Below are 19,540 nucleotides of genomic sequence, written 5' to 3'. Positions count from 1 at the left end.
TGTACTCTGTGTGTGTGTGTGTGTTCCCCAGATTATGTGTTGTGTTTGTGTACTTTGCATGTGTTTATTTCAGGAAATGTACTCTGTGTGTGTGTGTGTGTTGGTCGACTCTGTGGGCTAATTGTGACCCTGTGTGTGTGTGTGTGACACAGCTGTCTCCAATTACCCATTCCTTCAGAAGCTATGTAAAAGCCAGTGTTCTGTTCAGGAGTTCTTTTGTAGAGGATTTTGCTAGTGAGATTTGTGTGGGAGGTCTTGTAGAGATTTTGCTAGAGTGAGATTTTGCTAGAGGTTGATTTTGCAGGGAGTTCATTGCTGTGTGGTATGTTTTGTGAGTTTGTTGCTCTGTGTAGAACTTATTTGATGTCCTTTGTCTCTTTGTTTGTGAAATTGTGTTACTTCTGTTTCATTTGTTCCCAGGTGGGAAGGGGAAGGCACCTGTGCTGGCAAGAGTGCCCGTGTGTGTACATATACCCGTGTATTCGCTGTGTAGGCACACTAGGTAAGACTGGGTGTGTGTGTTTGTGTAGGGCACTGTGTAGTGTAGTGGGTAGTGCAGGTAAGATAGGAGAGGGGGGTTTGAGATTTACTTTCTTTGCTTTGGTTCTGTCCAGCCCCTTGTCCCCATATTACCGTGTAAAGTGTAAAGTCCTTGTAAACGGTACCACATTCTGCTTGTTGTCATTTTTACTCGCACCTACAGTCCATACCTTTTGCTTCACAGAGAGTTTAGTGTGTACTCTGGGTGTTGTGTGTCCCTCTTCATAGAGGCGTGCGTAACAGTGTGTGTGTGTGTACTCTGTGTGTGTGTGTACTCTGTGTGTGTGTGTGTACTCTGTGTGTGTGTGTGTGTACTGTGTGTGTGTGTGTGTACTCTGTGTGTGTGTACTCTGTGTGTGTGTACTGTGTGTGTTCTGTGTGTGTGTGTGTGTACTCTGTGTGTGTGTGTGTCTGTGTGTGTGTGTACTGTGTGTGTGTGTACTCTGTGTGTGTGTACTCTGTGTGTGTGTACTGTGTGTCTGTGTGTGTGTCTGTGTGTGTGTGTACTCTGTGTGTGTGTACTCTGTGTCTGTGTGTGTGTACTCTGTGTCTGTGTGTGTGTACTCTGTGTCTGTGTGTGTGTACTCTGTGTGTGTGTGTGTGTACTCTGTGTGTGTGTGTGTGTGTACTCTGTGTGTGTGTGTGTGTACTCTGTGTGTGTGTGTACTCTGTGTGTGTGTGTGTGTGTGTGTACTCTGTGTGTGTGTGTGTGTGTGTACTCTGTGTGTGTGTGTGTGTGTGTGTACTCTGTGTCTGTGTGTGTGTGTACTCTGTGTGTGTACTCTGTGTGTGTGTACTGTGTGTGTGTGTACTGTGTGTGTACTGTGTGTGTGTGTGTGTGTGTGTGTGTGTGTGTGTGCTGTGTGTGTGTGTCTGTGTGTGTGTACTCTGTTTGTGTGTGTGTACTCTGTGTGTGTATGTGTGTGTGTGTACTCTGTGTATGTGTGTGTACTCTGTGTGTGTGTGTGTACTCTGTGTGTGTGTGTGTGTGTGTACTGTGTGTGTGTACTGTGTGTGTGTGTACTGTGTGTGTGTGTGTGTGTGTGTGTGTACTCTGTGTGTGTGTGTGTGTGTACTCTGTGTGTGTGTGTACTCTGTGTGTGTGTGTGTGTGTGTGTGTGTGTGTGTGTGTGTACTCTGTGTGTGTGTGTGTGTGTGTGTGTGTGTCTGTGTGTGTGTGTGTGTCTCTGTGTATGTGTGTGTACTCTGTGTGTGTGTGTGTACTCTGTGTGTGTGTGTGTACTCTGTGTGTGTGTACTCTGTGTGTGTGTGTGTACTGTGTGTGTGTGTACTGTGTGTGTGTGTGTACTGTGTGTGTGCTCTGTGTGTGTGCTCTGTGTGTCTGTGTACTCTGTGTGTGTGTGTGTGTGTGTGTGTACTCTGTGTGTACTCTGTGTGTACTCTGTGTGTGTGTGTGTACTCTGTGTGTGTGTGTGTGTGTACTGTGTGTGTATGTGTGTGTGTACTCTGTGTGTGTGTGTGTGTGTGTGTGTGTGTGTGTGTGTCTGTGTGTGTGTGTGTGTGTGTGTGTGTACGCTGTGTGTGTGTGTGTGTACTCTGTGTGTGTGTGTACTCTGTGTATGTGTGTGTACTCTGTGTATGTGTGTGTGTACTCTGTGTGTGTGTGTACTCTGTGTGTGTGTGTGTACTCTGTGTGTGTGTGTACTGTGTGTGTGTGTACTGTGTGTGTGTGTGTGTGTGTCTGTGTGTGTGTGTGTGTGTGTGTGTGTGTGTGTGTACTCTGTGTACTCTGTGTGTGTGTGTACTCTGTGTGTGTGTGTGTGTGTACTCTGTGTGTGTGTACTGTGTGTGTACTCTGTGTGTGTGTGTGTGTGTGTACTCTGTGTGTGTGTGTGTGTACTCTGTGTGTGTGTGTGTGTATCTGTGTGTGTGTGTACTCTGTGTGTGTGTGTGTGTGTCTGTGTGTGTGTGTGTGTGTGTGTGTGTGTGTGTGTGTGTCTGTGTGTGTGTGTGTGTGTGTGTGTGTGTGTGTGTGTGTGTGTGTACTCTGTGTGTGTGTGTACTCTGTGTGTGTGTGTGTGTGTGTGTGTACTCTGTGTGTGTGCTCTGTGTGTCTGTGTGTACTCTGTGTTGTGTGTGTGTACTCTGTGTGTGTGTGTGTGTACTCTGTGTGTGTGTGTCTGTGTGTGTGTGTACTGTGTGTGTGTGTGTACTCTGTGTGTGTGTGTGTGTACTCTGTGTGTGTGTGTGTACTCTGTGTGTATGTGTGTGTACTCTGTGTGTGTGTGTGTGTACTCTGTGTGTGTGTGTGTGTGTGTACTCTGTGTGTGTGTGTGTACTGTGTGTGTGTGTGTGTGTGTGTGTACTCTGTGTGTGTGTGTGTGTGTGTGTACTCTGTGTGTGTGTGTGTGTACTCTGGTGTGTGTACTCTGTGTGTGTGTACTCTGTGTGTGTGTGTGTGTGTACTCTGTGTGTGTGTGTGTACTCTGTGTGTGTGTGTACTCTGTGTGTGTGTGTGTACTCTGTGTGTGTGTGTGTGTACTCTGTGTGTGTGTGTGTGTGTGTACTCTGTGTGTGTGTACTCTGTGTGTGTGTGTGTGTACTCTGTGTGTGTGTGTACTCTGTGTGTGTGTGTGTGTGTGTGTGTGTGTACTCTGTGTGTGTGTGTGTGTGTGTGTGTGTGTGTGTACTCTGTGTGTGTGTGTACTGTGTGTACTGTGTGTACTCTGTGTGTGTGTGTACTCTGTGTGTGTGTGTGTGTACTCTGTGTGTGTGTGTTCTGTGTGTGTACTGTGTGTGTGTGTGTGTGTGTGTGTGTGTACTGTGTGTGTGTGTGTGTGTGTGTGTGTGTGTGTGTGTACTCTGTGTGTGTGTGTGTGTGGTTCTGCTCCAGTATTCAGTGTCAGTGTACGTTCTAACATCTCCTCGTACACCCCGTCTGTGTGTCTGTGTGTCTGTGTGTCTGTGTGTCTGTGTGTCTGTGTGTCTGTGTGTCTGTGTGTCTGTGTGTCTGTGTGTCTGTGTGTCTGTGTGTCTGTGTGTCTGTGTGTCTGTGTGTCTGTGTGTTCTATGATGGGAGAAGTGTTTATTTTGTTCATCATTCTTTTAGGCTTTGTATTTGATAGCGATTTTGTTTGTGTTAAAGTGCATGTTTTTGTATTTGTGTGAAAACTGTGTGTGCGGGTCTGTAACAAGTAGCTGTTGTTGCCATGGCTCCTAGCGAGCCTGTACTTCTCTGTTTTTAACCCAGTAAAGCTATGATGTGGCAGTTTGAACTCAGTAAAGTAAGGGTTGTTCAGTTCAACCGACCCTGGTGCCCACAGAGCCATCATCCTTCCTGCTTAGAGTGGTGTCACCCTGTCTGGCCCTGTGTTCTATCTTTATGAGTGGAAGTGTCACCATCTACTGGAGTGTGTTGACATTGCATTTATGTGTGAATAATGACAGAGTCAATCAACTCTGAAATGCTATAGTAGAGTATTGAAGATATACAGATCCTTACCTTTGATTATAAATGTAATGATTGTATACTTTAGCTAAAAGTGCTTAATTTATCCAGCAAGGAATGAGTTCTGTTTCATTTTGCTTGTTACTTTTTAAAACAGTTTATTTTGTTTATTTTTTACTTTATTTTTACTTTGTTTATTTTTTACTTCACCATATTATGGTGCAGGTTTGGGAACCTAGAAGAAACAAGGTGTGTCCTGAGTTTGCTCCCATCCTTTTGTGTTCAGCTGTGTGTGTCATTGTCCTCCTTATGTGTCTGTGTCTTCCCTGTTTATCTCTTCTTTTTAATGGCTCACCTCTCTGTCTTTCTTCCGTCTCTCTCTCTGTCTCTGTCTCTCTTTCCCTGTCTCTCTTCCTCTGTCTCTCTCTGTCTTCCTCTGTCTCTCTCTCTGTCTCGCTTCCTCTGTCTCTCTCTCTGTCTCGCTTCCTCTGTCTCTCTCTCTGTCTCGCTTCCTCTGTCTCTCTCTCTGTCTCGCTTCCTCTGTCTCTCTCTCTGTCTCGCTTCCTCTGTCTCTGTCTCTCTGTCTCTTCCTCTGTCTCTGTCTCTCTGTCTCTTCCTCTGTCTCTGTCTCTCTGTCTCGCTCCTCTGTCTCTCTCTCTGTCTCGCTTCCTCTGTCTCTCTCTCTGTCTCGCTTCCTCTGTCTCTCTCTCTGTCTCGCTTCCTCTGTCTCTCTCTCTGTCTCGCTTCCTCTGTCTCTCTCTCTGTCTCGCTTCCTCTGTCTCTCTCTCTCTCTCGCTTCCTCTGTCTCTGTCTCTCTCTCTCAGCATCTCCAGTTGTCAGTGCATGGGCTACAGGAAGAGCCGAGAAGTCATAGAGAGATGAACAGTCGTCTGCAGCAAGAGAACTCGGGATCTCACACAAACATCTCCACTCACACCGGCTCGAACCGAGAACTCCATATTGAGGACCACCGGGCTGGCATCAGCCCTGGACACAGTCCTGGTCTGGGCCCCAGTCACCTACACAGCCCTGGGCAAAGACATAGCCCCGGCCCTGGTCTAGGAGTCAGCCCCAGACACAGCCCCAGTAGCACCTACAACCATGGGCCCAGAAACAGCCCTGTCCATCCCCATAGCCCTGGGTACAGCTCCAACGTCAGACACCACCAAGCTGACATCCACAGCCCTGGGCACAACTCTGGGCCTGGCCCCAGACACAGCCCTGCTAACACTCTCATCCCCTTGTCTAGAAAGAGCCCCAGCCACCTCATCCACAGCCCTGGCCGTTGCCTCAGCCCTCCCAGCAGCCCATGCATGGTCCCTGGGTGCGATGGCTTCTCCTCTCCCCCTCCCCTGGATCTGACGGAGGAGAACTTCAGCCGGCTGCAGTCAAATCACGAACGGCAGGGCAAGGAGCTGTACCTGCTGAGGAAGACCCTGGAAGAGATGGAGCTGAGGATTGACTCCCAGAAACAGACCCTAGGGGCCAGGGACCAGTCCATCCAGAGGCTGCTGGAGATGATCCAGGGAGGAGGGAGGGGTCAGCGAGGCGAGAGGTCAGAGATAATCACCATGGCAACAGCACGCGAGGAGGCGGAGTACCAGGTGGGTCATCTGGAGGAGCAGCTGGACCAGAGGGAGAAAGAGAACCTGCATTTGAGAGAGGTGTGTGTTTCTTTGTGTTTGTCACTATAGCTCAGTGGTTCCCAAACTTTTTCCGGCCCACGACACCATTTTGATACATAAAAAGTCTCGCCACCATGTGAAAAAGCTATGTAATTAACAGCCAATGTTCACTTTTTAATTTGGTGCTATGGCAGTCAATTCAAAAACATTTGAACAGTATTTCGGATTGTCTTCTCAACTCACCATCACATCATTTTAATGTGGGGCTATGACAGATATGAGCTGACGAAGGGCACCATGAGTTTCATGATGCTTTCAAGACAAGGCCAAATCATGACGTCGGTGATCTTCAGGTCGGAAAGTATGAGCTCTAGAAAGAGGCCCGTATTCCCGAGTTGGAATTCCCAGTTGGATGACCATTCAAAAGATTTTTCCCAGAGGGTCCTTGTTTTTTCCTGAGTTACTAGTTCGGAAGTCGAAGATTTCCAAGTTCCCAGTTGTTTTGAACGTGGCATTAATGGGTATTCACTTTGAGTCAGGAACCAAAACTCCTCTTTAGTGACCAGTGAATGCATTCGGTCACATGACAGCTCAATCAGCTGTTCGATTTCACTTACCGGCATATCAACTCTGGTGGCAGGTAGCCTAGTGGTTAGAGCGTTGGACTTGTAACCGAAAGGTTGCAAGATCAAATCCCTGAGCAGACAAGGTAAAAATCTGTCGTTCTGCCCCTGAACAAGGCAGTTAACCCACTGTTCCTAGGCCATCATTGAAAATAAGAATTTGTTCTTAACTGTCTTGCCTAGTTAAATAAAGGTAAAAATAAACTGATCCAGGATCACAGGCGAATGGATTGGGAAGTAGGTCCCAAAGTGCTCTTTCAAGCGTTGGAGGTGTGCAATCATCACTCGTGTGGGATACTTACTGTACTGATGCTGTTTTCTGTTAGAAACATGCACAGCCGAGGGAAGGGGGCGTGGTTCGCCTTTGAAAGACTCTCTCCAATAATAATGATTTCCTGATTTGGTCACACATCTGTAAAATGTTTTGGTGTTTCCCCTGCATGCTTGTGTTCGTTCTGCTTCTCAAATATGTTACATCGGCAAGGAGACATTCTTTTTTCATTAAACAGAAAGTTTACCAGTTTTTTTCCTTCTCCATTGTGAATGACAACACTTCCTCTCTCAATGTGAAATCTTTCCAACACTCCCCCTCGCTACCATCAAGCCTCATTGGGAAATAGGATATTGTCATGCTCTGAACTCATATCTCCACATAGCTTTGTGAACAGGCGTGAGCGCAGTGGATATGTTTTGATGTAGTTTACAATCAGTTACCTGCTGCAGTATATCTCTCTTCTGTGCTCAGCTGTTTTGCCAGCAGTTAATCTCGGTATATCATACAATGTGTCCATATGGCAGAGGTAGACACATTCATAACTAGAGTGCAGAGGCCTACCCACCATCCCGCCATAGATGGAGCCCCACCATTCCATCCCATGGAATCAGTTTTTTTTTTGTCAATATTGCCATGCAGCACACTGAACATCCCCTGTGCCGTTTCGTGAGACAGAACAATATGTCCTCGTTATTAGCATCCCCCGACAAAAGTCAATGCATGGGCATCTCGGCCCTCACAGCTAACGGCCATTTGGAGAGCATGAGCTGGGGAGTTTGAGTTGTTTAGTCAGTTTCCTCTCGATTGCTAGCAATGGCATAAATTATTAGTTTAACAGTGTTATGTGACATGTATTGGTGTGCGTTTCTGTGTCTTCTGCCTCCCCACGCATTGTTTTCACCATATCGATTGCGGCCGGTAATATCAAAGTCTCTGCAACAGTGTGTGGTTTCATAGCGTAGCCTGCCTAGCCATTCACCGTGGGAATGATTCAACAGTGTGTGGTTTCATAGCGTAGCCTGCCTAGCCATTCACCGTGGGAATGATTCAACAGTGTGTGGTTTCATACCGTAGCCTGCCTAGCCATTCACCGTGGGAATGATTCAACAGTGTGTGGTTTCATAGCGTAGCCTGCCTAGCCATTCACCGTGGGAATGATTCAACAGTGTGTGGTTTCATAGCGTAGCCTGCCTAGCCATTCACCGTGGGAATGATTCAACAGTGTGTGGTTTCATAGCGTAGCCTGCCTAGCCATTCACCGTGGGAATGATTCAACAGTGTGTGGTTTCATAGCGTAGCCTGCCTAGCCATTCACCGTGGGAATGATTCAACAGTGTGTGGTTTCATAGCGTATTAGCCATTCACCGTGGGAATGATTCAACAGTGTGTGGTTTCATAGCGTAGCCTGCCTAGCCATTCACCGTGGGAATGATTCAAAAGTGTGTGGTTTCATACCGTAGCCTGCCTAGCCATTCACCGTGGGAATGATTCAACAGTGTGTGGTTTCATAGCGTAGCCTGCCTAGCCATTCACCGTGGGAATGATTCAACAGTGTGTGGTTTCATAGCGTAGCCTGCCTAGCCATTCACCGTGGGAATGATTCAACAGTGTGTGGTTTCATAGCGTAGCCTGCCTAGCCATTCACCGTGGGAATGATTCAACAGTGTGTGGTTTCATAGCGTAGCCTGCCTAGCCATTCACCGTGGGAATGATTCAACAGTGTGTGGTTTCATAGCGTAGCCTGCCTAGCCATTCACCGTGGGAATGCCTGTGGTTTCCTAGCCATTCACCATTCACCGTGGGAATGATTCAACAGTGTGTGGTTTCATAGCGTAGCCTGCCTAGCCATTCACCGTGGGAATGATTCAACAGTGTGTGGTTTCATAGCGTAGCCTGCCTAGCCATTCACCGTGGGAATGATTCAACAGTGTGTGGTTTCATAGCGTAGCCGGCCTAGCCATTCACCGTGGGAATGATTCAACAGTGTGTGGTTTCATAGCGTAGCCGGCCTAGCCATTCACCGTGGGAATGATTCAACAGTGTGTGGTTTCATAGCGTAGCCGGCCTAGCCATTCACCATGGGAATGATTCAGGTGCTGCCTTTTCCCTTGATCTAAGGGAGCTCTCTGGTTGGATTCTATCTTTTAGATTTTAATAATTGTAATTTAGATGTTTAAATTGAACCACATTACAATGATTTTGAGATACAAAGACAATATTATACTATATATACAGTACCAGTCAAAAGTTTGGACCTTCATTCCAGGGTTTTTATTTGTACTATTTTCTACATTGTAGAATACTAGTGAAGACATCAAAACTATGAAATAACACATATGGAATCATGTAGTAACCAATACATCAAAATATATTTTATATTTGAGATTCATCAAAGTAGCCACCATTTTCCTTGATGAACAAGCCTAGGCTATTAATATATATATTTTTATTAGCTAGGTAGCAAACTAGCAAACGTTACCTAGCTAATGTTAGCTTGATTATACAAAGTCTAGCAGGTAGCCTCTGCTACTATAACGAACATGCAAAGAAAGGTAGCTAGCTATATTTGTTGATGGAAGGTTTGTTACAAAATTAACTTCAGCCATTAGCTAGCTAGCTAGTTAGAGCCAGACAGCTGAAGCTAGATACGTCCAAATGACAGTCCTACATTTTCCCACTGAACATAGCTAGCTAGCAACTGTACATTAACGTAAACTCACTTTTGTACATCGCCTTGGTCCGTACAATTGACCTTATTTCAGCTCCCCAAAAACATAATACTTCCAAATCAACTGTAATGTTAATACCATTGTAAAGCACAATTTCTAAATAAAAGACACAACCTCCACGCTGGCCGTTTCTGCATAATTCAAGAAGGCAACGAGCCCCGTCGGGTCTTTTAAAAATAGCGGGTGGGGAAGTGAAACTAATAGTGAGAAGGGGAGATCACGTGTGGGAAAATTGCTCTTTTTCACTCGATCTGTCCAACTTATCACCTTATCGCCTTTAAAATGTAAATAAAACACTATAAAGAGTTTATATAATGTGTCATTACATACCTATTTGAAGGATTGTGTCGAATTTGAATCGTGTTTTTAGGGCGGTGCTAAAGTGATCTTCCGAAGTAAACAGCGGCTTTGAGAATGGTGATCACTTACAGTGATGACGCAAAATATGACTAGGTATCCCCCTTACCCCATCACTGTCCATTTCTTACCCCGTCACTGTCCATTTCTTACCCCCGTCACTGTCCATTTCTTACCCCCGTCACTGTCCATTTCTTACCCCCGTCACTGTCCATTTCTTACCCCGTCACTGTCCATTTCTTTGTCACTGTCCATTTCTTACCCCTGTCACTGTCCATTTCTTACCCCGTCACTGTCCATTTCTTACCCCGTCACTGTCCATTTCTTTACCCCGTCCATTTCTTTACCCCGTCACTGTCCATTTCTTACCCCCGTCACTGTCCATTTCTTACCCCGTCACTGTCCATTTCTTACCCCGTCACTGTCCATTTCTTACCCCCGTCACTGTCCATTTCTTTCCCCCGTCACTGTCCATTTCTTTCCCCCGTCACTGTCCATTTCTTTCCCCCGTCACTGTCCATTTCTTTCCCCCGTCACTGTCCATTTCTTTCCCCTGTCACTGTCCATTTCTTGTTTTTTAACAACGAGAGAAGTGCTACACCTGGTGGAGAGAGAAATAGTTGCTTTATGCGTGCTATACGTTACGGCATGACACGTCACGATATAACAGAGGGTCCGTTTTTTTCAACTTTTCTCCAATACTATAGAGCCTTTACCATGTCAATCAACGCGTGAATAGAAACCTAGTTCACACCCCCGATTTTGAAGTCAACACAGTCGCTACAGAAAACATTCGTATGAATGTTGCGGTTGCACACATTTGTACGGAATGGGGTGAGTTTACGTTAGTTCAAAACCAACACCAAACCTTGGACAAATTGTCACGCAGCTACCTTACTATGCATGCAATGGGCTTTTTCAAGCTAGCTACTCCATAGTCCAGGCTACAGTAAGAGCTATCCACATTTCACTGTCAGACAGAACACAACTCAAACTGTTGACCAAAAAAGTTGCTAGCTAACATTAACATTAACAGCGCCTCTTCTCTGGCTCTGTTGTGCACTGACTGCAGTGCGCAAATACATGCTTGATAGCATCAGAAAAACTCACCAGTTTAATATCCAAAATACATTCCAGTATGCTCCTTCTCCGGTCTTCTTGACATGTAAATCCACATATGTGCTGATCAACAGTGCCAAACTAACAACTATGCCACATGCTGGATATGGTTCACCTCTGCCTTGCACACCTGTGTGAAGCTAGTCACAATAAGGATTAGCCACACTAGTGGAATTTGCTGTTCGCTTTCAAATTTAGTACATTTCTTATTTATTTAACCTTTATTTAACTAGGCAAGTCAGTTAAGAACAAATTCTTATTTACAATGACGGCCTGGCAAAAGGCCTCCTGCGGGGACAGGGGCTGGGATAAACATTTAAAATACATTAAATAAAAATATAGGACAAACACACATCACAACAAGTGAGACAACACTACATAAGGAGAGACCGAAGACAACAGCATGGCAGCAACACATGACAACACAGCATGGCAGCAACACAACATGACAACAACATGGTAGCAACACAACATGGCAGCAGCACAAAACATGGTACAAACATTATTGGGCACAGACAACAGCACAAAGGGCCTGAAGGTAGCGACAACAATACCTAACGCGAAGCAGCCACAACTGTCAGTAAGAGGGTCCATGATTGAGTCTTTGAAGAGATGGAGATAAAACTGTCCAGTTTGAGTGTTTGTTTGTAGCTCATTCCAGTCGCTAGCTGCAGCGAACTGAAAAGACGAGCGACCCAGGGATGTGTGTGCTTTGGGGACCTTTAACAAAATGTGACTGGCAGAATGGGTGTTGTATGTGGAGGATGAGGGCTGCAATAGTTATCTCAGATAGGGGGGAGTGAGGCCTAGGAGGGTTTTATAAATAAGCATCTACCACTGTCTTGCAACGGGTATGCAGAGATGACCAGTTTACAGAGGAGTATAGAGTGCAGTGATGTGTCCTATAAGGAGCATTGGTGGCAAATATGATTGCCGAATGGTAAGGAATATCTAGCCGCTCGAGAGCACCCTTACCTGACAATCTATAAATTATGCTCTGTAATCTAGCATGGGTAGGATGGTCATCTGAATCAGGGTTAGTTTGGCAGCTGGGGTGAAAGAGGAGCGATTACGATAGAGGAAACCAAGTCTAGATTGAACTTTAGCCTGCAGCTTTGATATGTGCTGAGAGAAGGACAGTGTACCGTCTAGCCATACTCCCAAGTACTTGTATGAGGTGACTACCTCAAGCTCTAAACCCTCAGAAGTAGTAATCACACCTGTGGGGAGAGGGGCATTCTTCTTACCAAACCACATTACCTTTGTTTTGGAGGTGTGCAGAACAAGGTTAAGGGAAGAGAAAGCTTGTTGGACACTAAGAAAGCTTTGTTGAGCATTTGACACAAAATCCGGGGAGGAACCAGCTGAATATAAGACTGGATCATCTGCATATACATGGAGGAGAGAGCTTCCTAGTGCCTGAGCTATGTTGTTGATATAAATTGAGCTTGGGGGCTAGGATCGAGCCTTGGGGTACACCCTTAGTGACAGGCAGTGGCTAAGACGGCAGATGTTCTGACTTTATATACTGCACTCTTTGAGAGGTAGTTAGCAAACCAGGCCAAAGACACCTCCGAGACACCAATACTCCTTAGCCGGTCCACAAGAATGGAATGGTCTACCAGGACAACATTGCTTAGAATCAAAACGAACAAACTTTATTTAACTCTCTGCAAACTGGAAACGATTTATCCGGAGGCTGCATTCATTGTAGCTGGGGATTTTAACAAGGCTAATCTGAAAACAAGACTCCCTAAATTTTATCAGCATATCGATTGCACAACCAGGGGTGGAAAGACCCTGGATCATTGTTACTCTAACTTCCGCGACGCATATAAGGCCCTGCCCCGCCCCCCTTTTGGAAAAGCTGACCACGACTCCATTTTGTTGATCCCTGCCTACAGACAGAAACTAAAACAAGAGGCTCCCACGCTGAGGTCTGTCCAACGCTGGTCCGACCAAGCTGACTCCACACTCCAAGACTGCTTCCATCACGTGGACTGGGAGATGTTTCGTATTGCGTCAGGCAACAACATTGACGAATACGCTGATTCGGTGTGCGAGTTCATTAGAACGTGCGTTGAAGATGTCGTTCCCATAGCAACGATTAAAACATTCCCTAACCAGAAACCGTGGATTGATGGCAGCATTCGTGTGAAACTGAAGGCGCGAACCACTGCTTTTAATCAGGGCAAGGTGTCTGGTAACATGACTGAATACAAACAGTGCAGCTATTCCCTCCGCAAGGCTATCAAACAAGCTAAGCGCCAGTACAGAGACAAAGTAGAATCTCAATTCAACGGCTCAGACACAAGAGGCATGTGGCAGGGTCTACAGTCAATCACGGACTACAGGAAGAAACCCAGCCCAGTCACGGACCAGGATGTCTTGCTCCCAGGCAGACTAAATAACTTTTTTGCCCGCTTTGAGGACAATACAGTGCCACTGACACGGCCTGCAACGAAAACATGCTGTCTCTCCTTCACTGCAGCCGAAGTGAGTAAGACATTTAAACGTGTTAACCCTCGCAAGGCTGCAGGCCCAGACGGCATCCCCAGCCGCGCCCTCAGAGCATGCACAGACCAGCTGGCCGGTGTGTTTACGGACATATTCAATCAATCCCTATACCAGTCGGCTGTTCCCACATGCTTCAAGAGGGCCACCATTGTTCCTGTTCCCAAGAAAGCTAAGGTAACTGAGCTAAACGACTACGGCCCCGTAGCACTCACATCCGTCATCATGAAGTGCTTTGAGAGACTAGTCAAGGACCATATCACCTCCACCCTACCTGACACCCTAGACCCACTCCAATTTGCTTACCGCCCAAATAGGTCCACAGACGATGCAATCTCAACCACACTGCACACTGCCCTAACCCATCTGGACAAGAGGAATACCTATGTGAGAATGCTGTTCATCGACTACAGCTCGGCATTCAACACCATAGTACCCTCCAAGCTCGTCATCAAGCTCGAGACCCTGGGTCTCGACCCCGCCCTGTGCAACTGGGTACTGGACTTCCTGACGGGCCGCCCCCAGGTGGTGAGGGTAGGCAACAACATCTCCTCCCCGCTGATCCTCAACACTGGGGCCCCACAAGGGTGCGTTTTGAGCCCTCTCCTGTACTCCCTGTTCACCCACGACTGCGTGGCCACGCACGCCTCCAACTCAATCATCAAGTTTGCGGACGACACAACAGTGGTAGGCTTGATTACCAACAACGACGAGACTGCCTACAGGGAGGAGGTGAGGGCCCTCGGAGTGTGGTGTCAGGAAAATAACCTCACACTCAACGTCAACAAAACTAAGGAGATGATTGTGGACTTCAGGAAACAGCAGAGGGAACACCCCCATCCACATCGATGGAACAGTAGTGGAGAGGGTAGCAAGTTTTAAGTTCCTCGGCATACACATCACAGACAAACTGAATTGGTCCACTCACACAGACGGCATCGTGAGGAAGGCGCAGCAGTGCCTCTTCAACCTCAGGAGGCTGAAGAAATTCGGCTTGTCACCAAAAGCACTCACAAACTTCTACAGATGCACAATCGAGAGCATCCTGGCGGGCTGTATCACCGCCTGGTACGGCAACTGCACCGCCCTCAACCGTAAGGCTCTCCAGAGGGTAGTGAGGTCTGCACAACGCATCACCGGGGCAAACTACCTGCCCTCCAGGACACCTACACCACCCGATGCTACAGGAAGGCCATAAAGATCATCAAGGACATCAACCACCCGAGCCACTGCCTGTTCACCCCGCTGTCATCCAGAAGGCGAGGTCAGTACAGGTGCATCAAAGCTGGGACTGAGAGACTGAAAAACAGCTTCTATCTCAAGGCCATCAGACTGTTAAACAGCCACCAATAACATTGAGTGGCTACTGCCAACACACTGTCAATGACACTGACTCTACTCCAGCCACTTTAATAATGGGAATTGATGGGAAATGATGTAAATATATCACTAGCCACTTTAAACAATGCTACCTTATATAATGTTACTTACCCTACATTATTCATCTCATATGCATACGTATATACTGTACTCTATATCATCGACTGCATCCTTATTTAATACATGTATCACTAGCCACTTTAACCATGCCACTTGGTTTACATACTCATCTCATATGTATATACTGTACTCGATATCATCTACTGTATCTTGCCTATGCTGCTCTGTACCATCACTCATTCATATATCCTTATGTACATATTCTTTATCCCCTTACACTGTGTATAAGACAGTTTTTTGGAATTGTTAGTTAGATTACTTGTTCGTTATTACTGCATTGTCGGAACTAGAAGCACAAGCATTTCGCTACACTCGCATTAACATCTGCTAACCATGTGTATGTGACAAATAAAATTTGATTTGATTTGAAATAAGTGACAGTGGTTCAAACTTATACAGATACACTGCCCTCCTGAATTATTGGCACCCTAGGTAAATAGGAACCACAATTGCAGTGAAAAAGGTAATTGTTTATCAGCTTGATCTTACATTCAAAATATCATATCAATCTAACCTTTAATTTAGATAAAATTGTAAAACTAAAATAAACTCATCAAGAAAAAATGATGACCTGAACCTCATTGAAATCCTGTGGGGTGATCTGAAGAGTAGAGTCCACAAGCAAGGACCAAGGATCTGGAGAGTTTCTGTATGGAGGAATGATCTCAAACCCCTTCCTGTGTTCTCCCACCTCATCAGACATTATAGGAGACAACTCAGAGCTGTTACCTAGGTGATAGGAGGGTGTGTTCTCCCACCTCATCAAACATTTTAGGAGACAACTCAGAGCTGTTACCTAGGTGATAGGAGGGTGTGTTCTCCCACCTCATCAAACATTATAGGAGACGACTCAGAGCTATTACCTAGGTGATAGGAGGGTGTGTTCTCCCACCTCATCAAACATTATAGGAGACGACTCAGAGCTGTTACCTAGGTGATAGGAGGGTGTACTATGTACTAAATGCAGGTGTGCCAATAATTGTGACATGCATGTTTTCGAAAAAAATGTCAGAACAATTTTAAATCAATGAAAGGTTAGATTCATATGATATTTTCAGTTTAAGATCAAGCTGATAAACAGCAATGACATATTTACCTAGGGTGCCAATAATTCAGGAGGGCAGTGTAGTAGAACCATGCCATATTTGAAGTAGATAATGGTAAACAAGTTTGGGATGTTGAACAGCCCTTTTAGCCGTGGTATATCAGCCACAGGGTAGGGGCGGCAGGGCAGCCTAGTGGTTAGAGCGTTGGACTAGTAACGGAAGGTTGCAAGTTCAAACCCCTGAGCTGACAAGGTACAAATCGTTCGTTCTGCCCCTGAACAGGCAGTTAACCCACCATAGGCTGTCATTGAAAATAAGAATTTGCTCTTTACTGAGTTGCCTAGTTAAATAAAGGTTAAAAAAATATATATATATATACCACACCCCCTCTGGGTGTCCCGTTCTGACCTTAGTTCCATTGATTTGTCTTTGTTTTTGTATGGTCAGGGCGTGAGTTGGGTGGGTTGTCTATGTTCTGTTTTCTATGTTGTGTTTACATTTGGCCTGGTATGGTTCTCAATCAGAGGCAGGTGTAGTTAGTTGTCCCTGATTGAGAATCATACTTCGGTAGCCTGGTTTCCCACTTGTGTTTCATGGGTGTTTAATTTCTGTGTCAGTGTTTGTTCCACACGGAACTGTTTCAGTTAGTTATTTCACGTGTCGTTTATTGTTTTGTTTCAGTGTTCGCTTGGTTTAATAAAGAGCATGAACACGTACCACGCTGCGCATTGGTCCTCCGATCCTTATTACTCCTCCTCCTTATCCTTATTTTCTTTATTATAATGTTGTCTTAGAATGTTGCATAGTCACCTTCTGGTGTGAAAAACATGGAAATTAAAAATTAAAAGCAAAGTTTTATGTGAGAATAGGTATTGGTCTGAAGCCGAAAAAAAGAAAGGAAATTCACGAGCACCACAACGCCTATTCCACCCATGCTCTACCAAGGTTTTCCAACACACAGCTTTGACTTACTACAGTAGCTATGTTGGTATTGTACTTCAAACTATGTGTAGGTAAGTTGCTTAGGATACACACCTTCTCAAACAACCTAATTCATACTCTTCAGAGGGATACTGGACTTTACAGTGTCCTGCTCTTAAAATGATTAATACCTGTGTGTGCATGTGTGTGTGTTTTCTATATTATTCTGAGTAAAAATATAACCGCACAATTTGAAGCGTTTGGTCCCGAGGGGGCGCTAGTGAGCAGCAACATGTGAAGACTCGTTTTCTCGGTGCTCAGATCCAGGGCGAACAATTTACTATTAATAATTGACCAACACCTTGCCCACCGTGTTAATTTAGTAACATTTATTTTGGAATCAAACCCAATTCACTAACCTGGCTTTTCTTCTGCCTTTTAATCGTAAAATGTTGAGACAACAGCTGCCGTGGGCCACAAAGGAGCAGGCCTCTGCTGAAGCCTCGGGCTCACCTGACATGGACTCTGATTCCCCACGACCTAGCCATGATAATGGTGGTTATCATTCAATCTGAACAGACATGACACCTGTCTGAATAGCCTGGAAGATTCCTTCCAAGATTCCTTGGTTCCTTCCCCAGGCATCATTGTTTCTGTTTCATGTCTGTGTGCTGTTCGAGTTTCTTGTTTTGTATTATGTTCCGTTAATGTATTAAAACACTCACTCCCTGAACTTGCTTCCTGACTCTCGGCGCACATCATTACAGAATGACGCATCGCCAAAGGTGATAAGCCAATATCTCAGCATCGTTATCTCAGACCATAGCCCTGTCCAGCTACACATCCGCTTTCCGGACCGTACTGTGTCACAACGCACATGGCGACTTGACCCACTACTACTATCCTGTAGTGTCTTTAAAAAATACCTATCAACTTACATTGATGTCTTTTTACAGATCAACTGCACCTCTGATGTGTCTCACTCTACTGTTTGGGAGTCGTTAACCTGTTGCGACGAGCAATCCCGTCTCCGGGAGCGTAATTATAGCCTCAAGCTCATTACCATAACGCAACGTTAACTATTCATGAAAATCGCAAATGAAATTAAATAAATATATTGGCTCACAAGCTTAGCCTTTTGTTAACAACACTGTCATCTCAGATTTTCAAAAACAAGAAAAGCATTCAAATAAAATCATTTACCTTTGAAGAACTTCGGATGTTTTCAATGAGGAGACTCTCAGTTAGATAGCAAATGTTCAGTTTTTCCAAAAAGATTATTTGTGTAGGAGAAATCGCTCTGTTTTGTTCATCACGTTTGGCTAAGAAAAACCCCCGAAAATTCAGTCATTACAACGCAAACTTTTTTCCAAATTAACTCCATAATATCGACAGAAACATGGCAAACGTTGTTTAGAATCAATCCTCAAGGTGTTTTTCACATATCTATTTGATGATAAATCACTCCTGGCAGTTTGGTTTCTCCTCTGTTCAAAATGCAAAAATGCACGCACCTGGAGATTACGCAATAGTTTCGACGGAGGACACCGAGCGGACACCTGGTAAATGTAGTCTCTTATGGTCAATTTTCCGATGATATGCCTACAAATACGTCACAATGCTGCAAACACCTTGGGGAAACAACAGAAAGTGTAGGCTCATTCCTTGCGCATTCACAGCCATATAAGGAGATGAAATTTCTGGCTCACTTCCTGTATGAAATTTCATCTTGGTTTCGCCTGTAGCATTAGTTCTGTGGCATTCACAGACAATATCTTTGCAGTTTTGGAAACGTCAGAGTGTTTTCTTTCCAAAGCTGTCAATTATATGCATAGTCGAGCATCTTTTTGTGACAAAATATCTTGTTTAAAACGGGAACGTTTTTCATCCAAAAATGAAATACTGCCCCTAGAGGTTTGAGGTTAAAAGCATATCTAATGGGCCAAATGATTTCATACACAGCGTATGACAACAAACAGAGCACCAAACGCTAACCTTTATTCAACTCTACAGCCAGAGGTTGTCATCTCTCTCGATGCTGAGAAGGCTTTCGACCGTGTTGAGGGGGAATATCTATTTACAGTACTAGAGAGATTTGGGTTTGGCCCGTCCTACCTTTCCTGGATTAAGATGTTGTACTCATCCCCAGTGGCTTCTGTTCGCACCAACAGTGTTACCTCCAGCTACTTCCCTCTCCACAGGGGGGCCAGGCAGGGTTGTTGTCTATCCCCTTTCCTTTTTGATATGGCTATTGAGCCTCTTGCTAATGCCCTGTGGGAGGAGGAGAATATTAAGGGAATATTGAGGGGCAACATAACTCACAAGGTGTCCTTATATGCAGACAAGCTTCTTTTATACATCTCTAACCCTGTGGAGTCTATACCCCATCTTACAAGGTTTTGGGACATTCTCTGGTTATAAGTTAAATCTAACAAAATGTGTGTTCCTCCCTATTAATCAGTTAGCAGAAGGAATTGGGTATGCTATTTTCCCATTTAAGGTGGAGCATCCGGTCTTTACTTATTTGGGGAAAATGGTCACACGCTTATTTAAGGCTTTGTTTAAACCTAACTTCACAACACTCCTGGAGCGCACTAAGCAGAGTTTCATAAGGTGGTCGTCTCTTCCTATTTAATTAACAGGTTGCATTAATTCTGTTAAGACTGTACTACCTAGGTTTTTGTACATATTCCAAATGATCCCCATTTTCTGCCAAAGTCTATGTTCAAACAACTAACTGGACAGCTACATTTCCAACTTCATTTGGATTAAGTCAAATCCACGAATGAGAAAGGCATATCTAGAGAGACCTAAGCCCGCTGGTCTTATTTTCTGCACTACTACTGGTCAGCAAATATATCGAAATGTATTTATTGGGTTTCT

At 45.1% G+C, this 19,540-nt stretch overlaps 1 protein-coding gene across 1 annotated transcript in view; it reads left to right on the top strand.

The window, feature by feature from the left end:
- The window catches only part of LOC112221340 (ERC protein 2-like), a 60,693-nt gene extending 54,581 nt beyond the window's left edge, over positions 1–6,112 (top strand). The window contains exon 3 of the mRNA XM_042304112.1: positions 4,774–6,112. Within this exon, the coding sequence (XP_042160046.1) occupies positions 4,774–5,643 (870 nt within the window). The 3' untranslated portion in view covers positions 5,644–6,112. The remainder of the gene's footprint in view (positions 1–4,773) is intronic.
- Positions 6,113–19,540: the final 13,428 nt, after the last annotated feature.

The sequence above is a fragment of the Oncorhynchus tshawytscha genome, linkage group LG22 (assembly GCF_018296145.1).
Source record: "Oncorhynchus tshawytscha isolate Ot180627B linkage group LG22, Otsh_v2.0, whole genome shotgun sequence".
In the NCBI taxonomy this organism is placed as follows: domain Eukaryota; kingdom Metazoa; phylum Chordata; class Actinopteri; order Salmoniformes; family Salmonidae; genus Oncorhynchus; species Oncorhynchus tshawytscha.
Note: the sequence above shows the minus strand (reverse complement) of the source record. Positions and strands in the feature narration are given on the sequence as shown.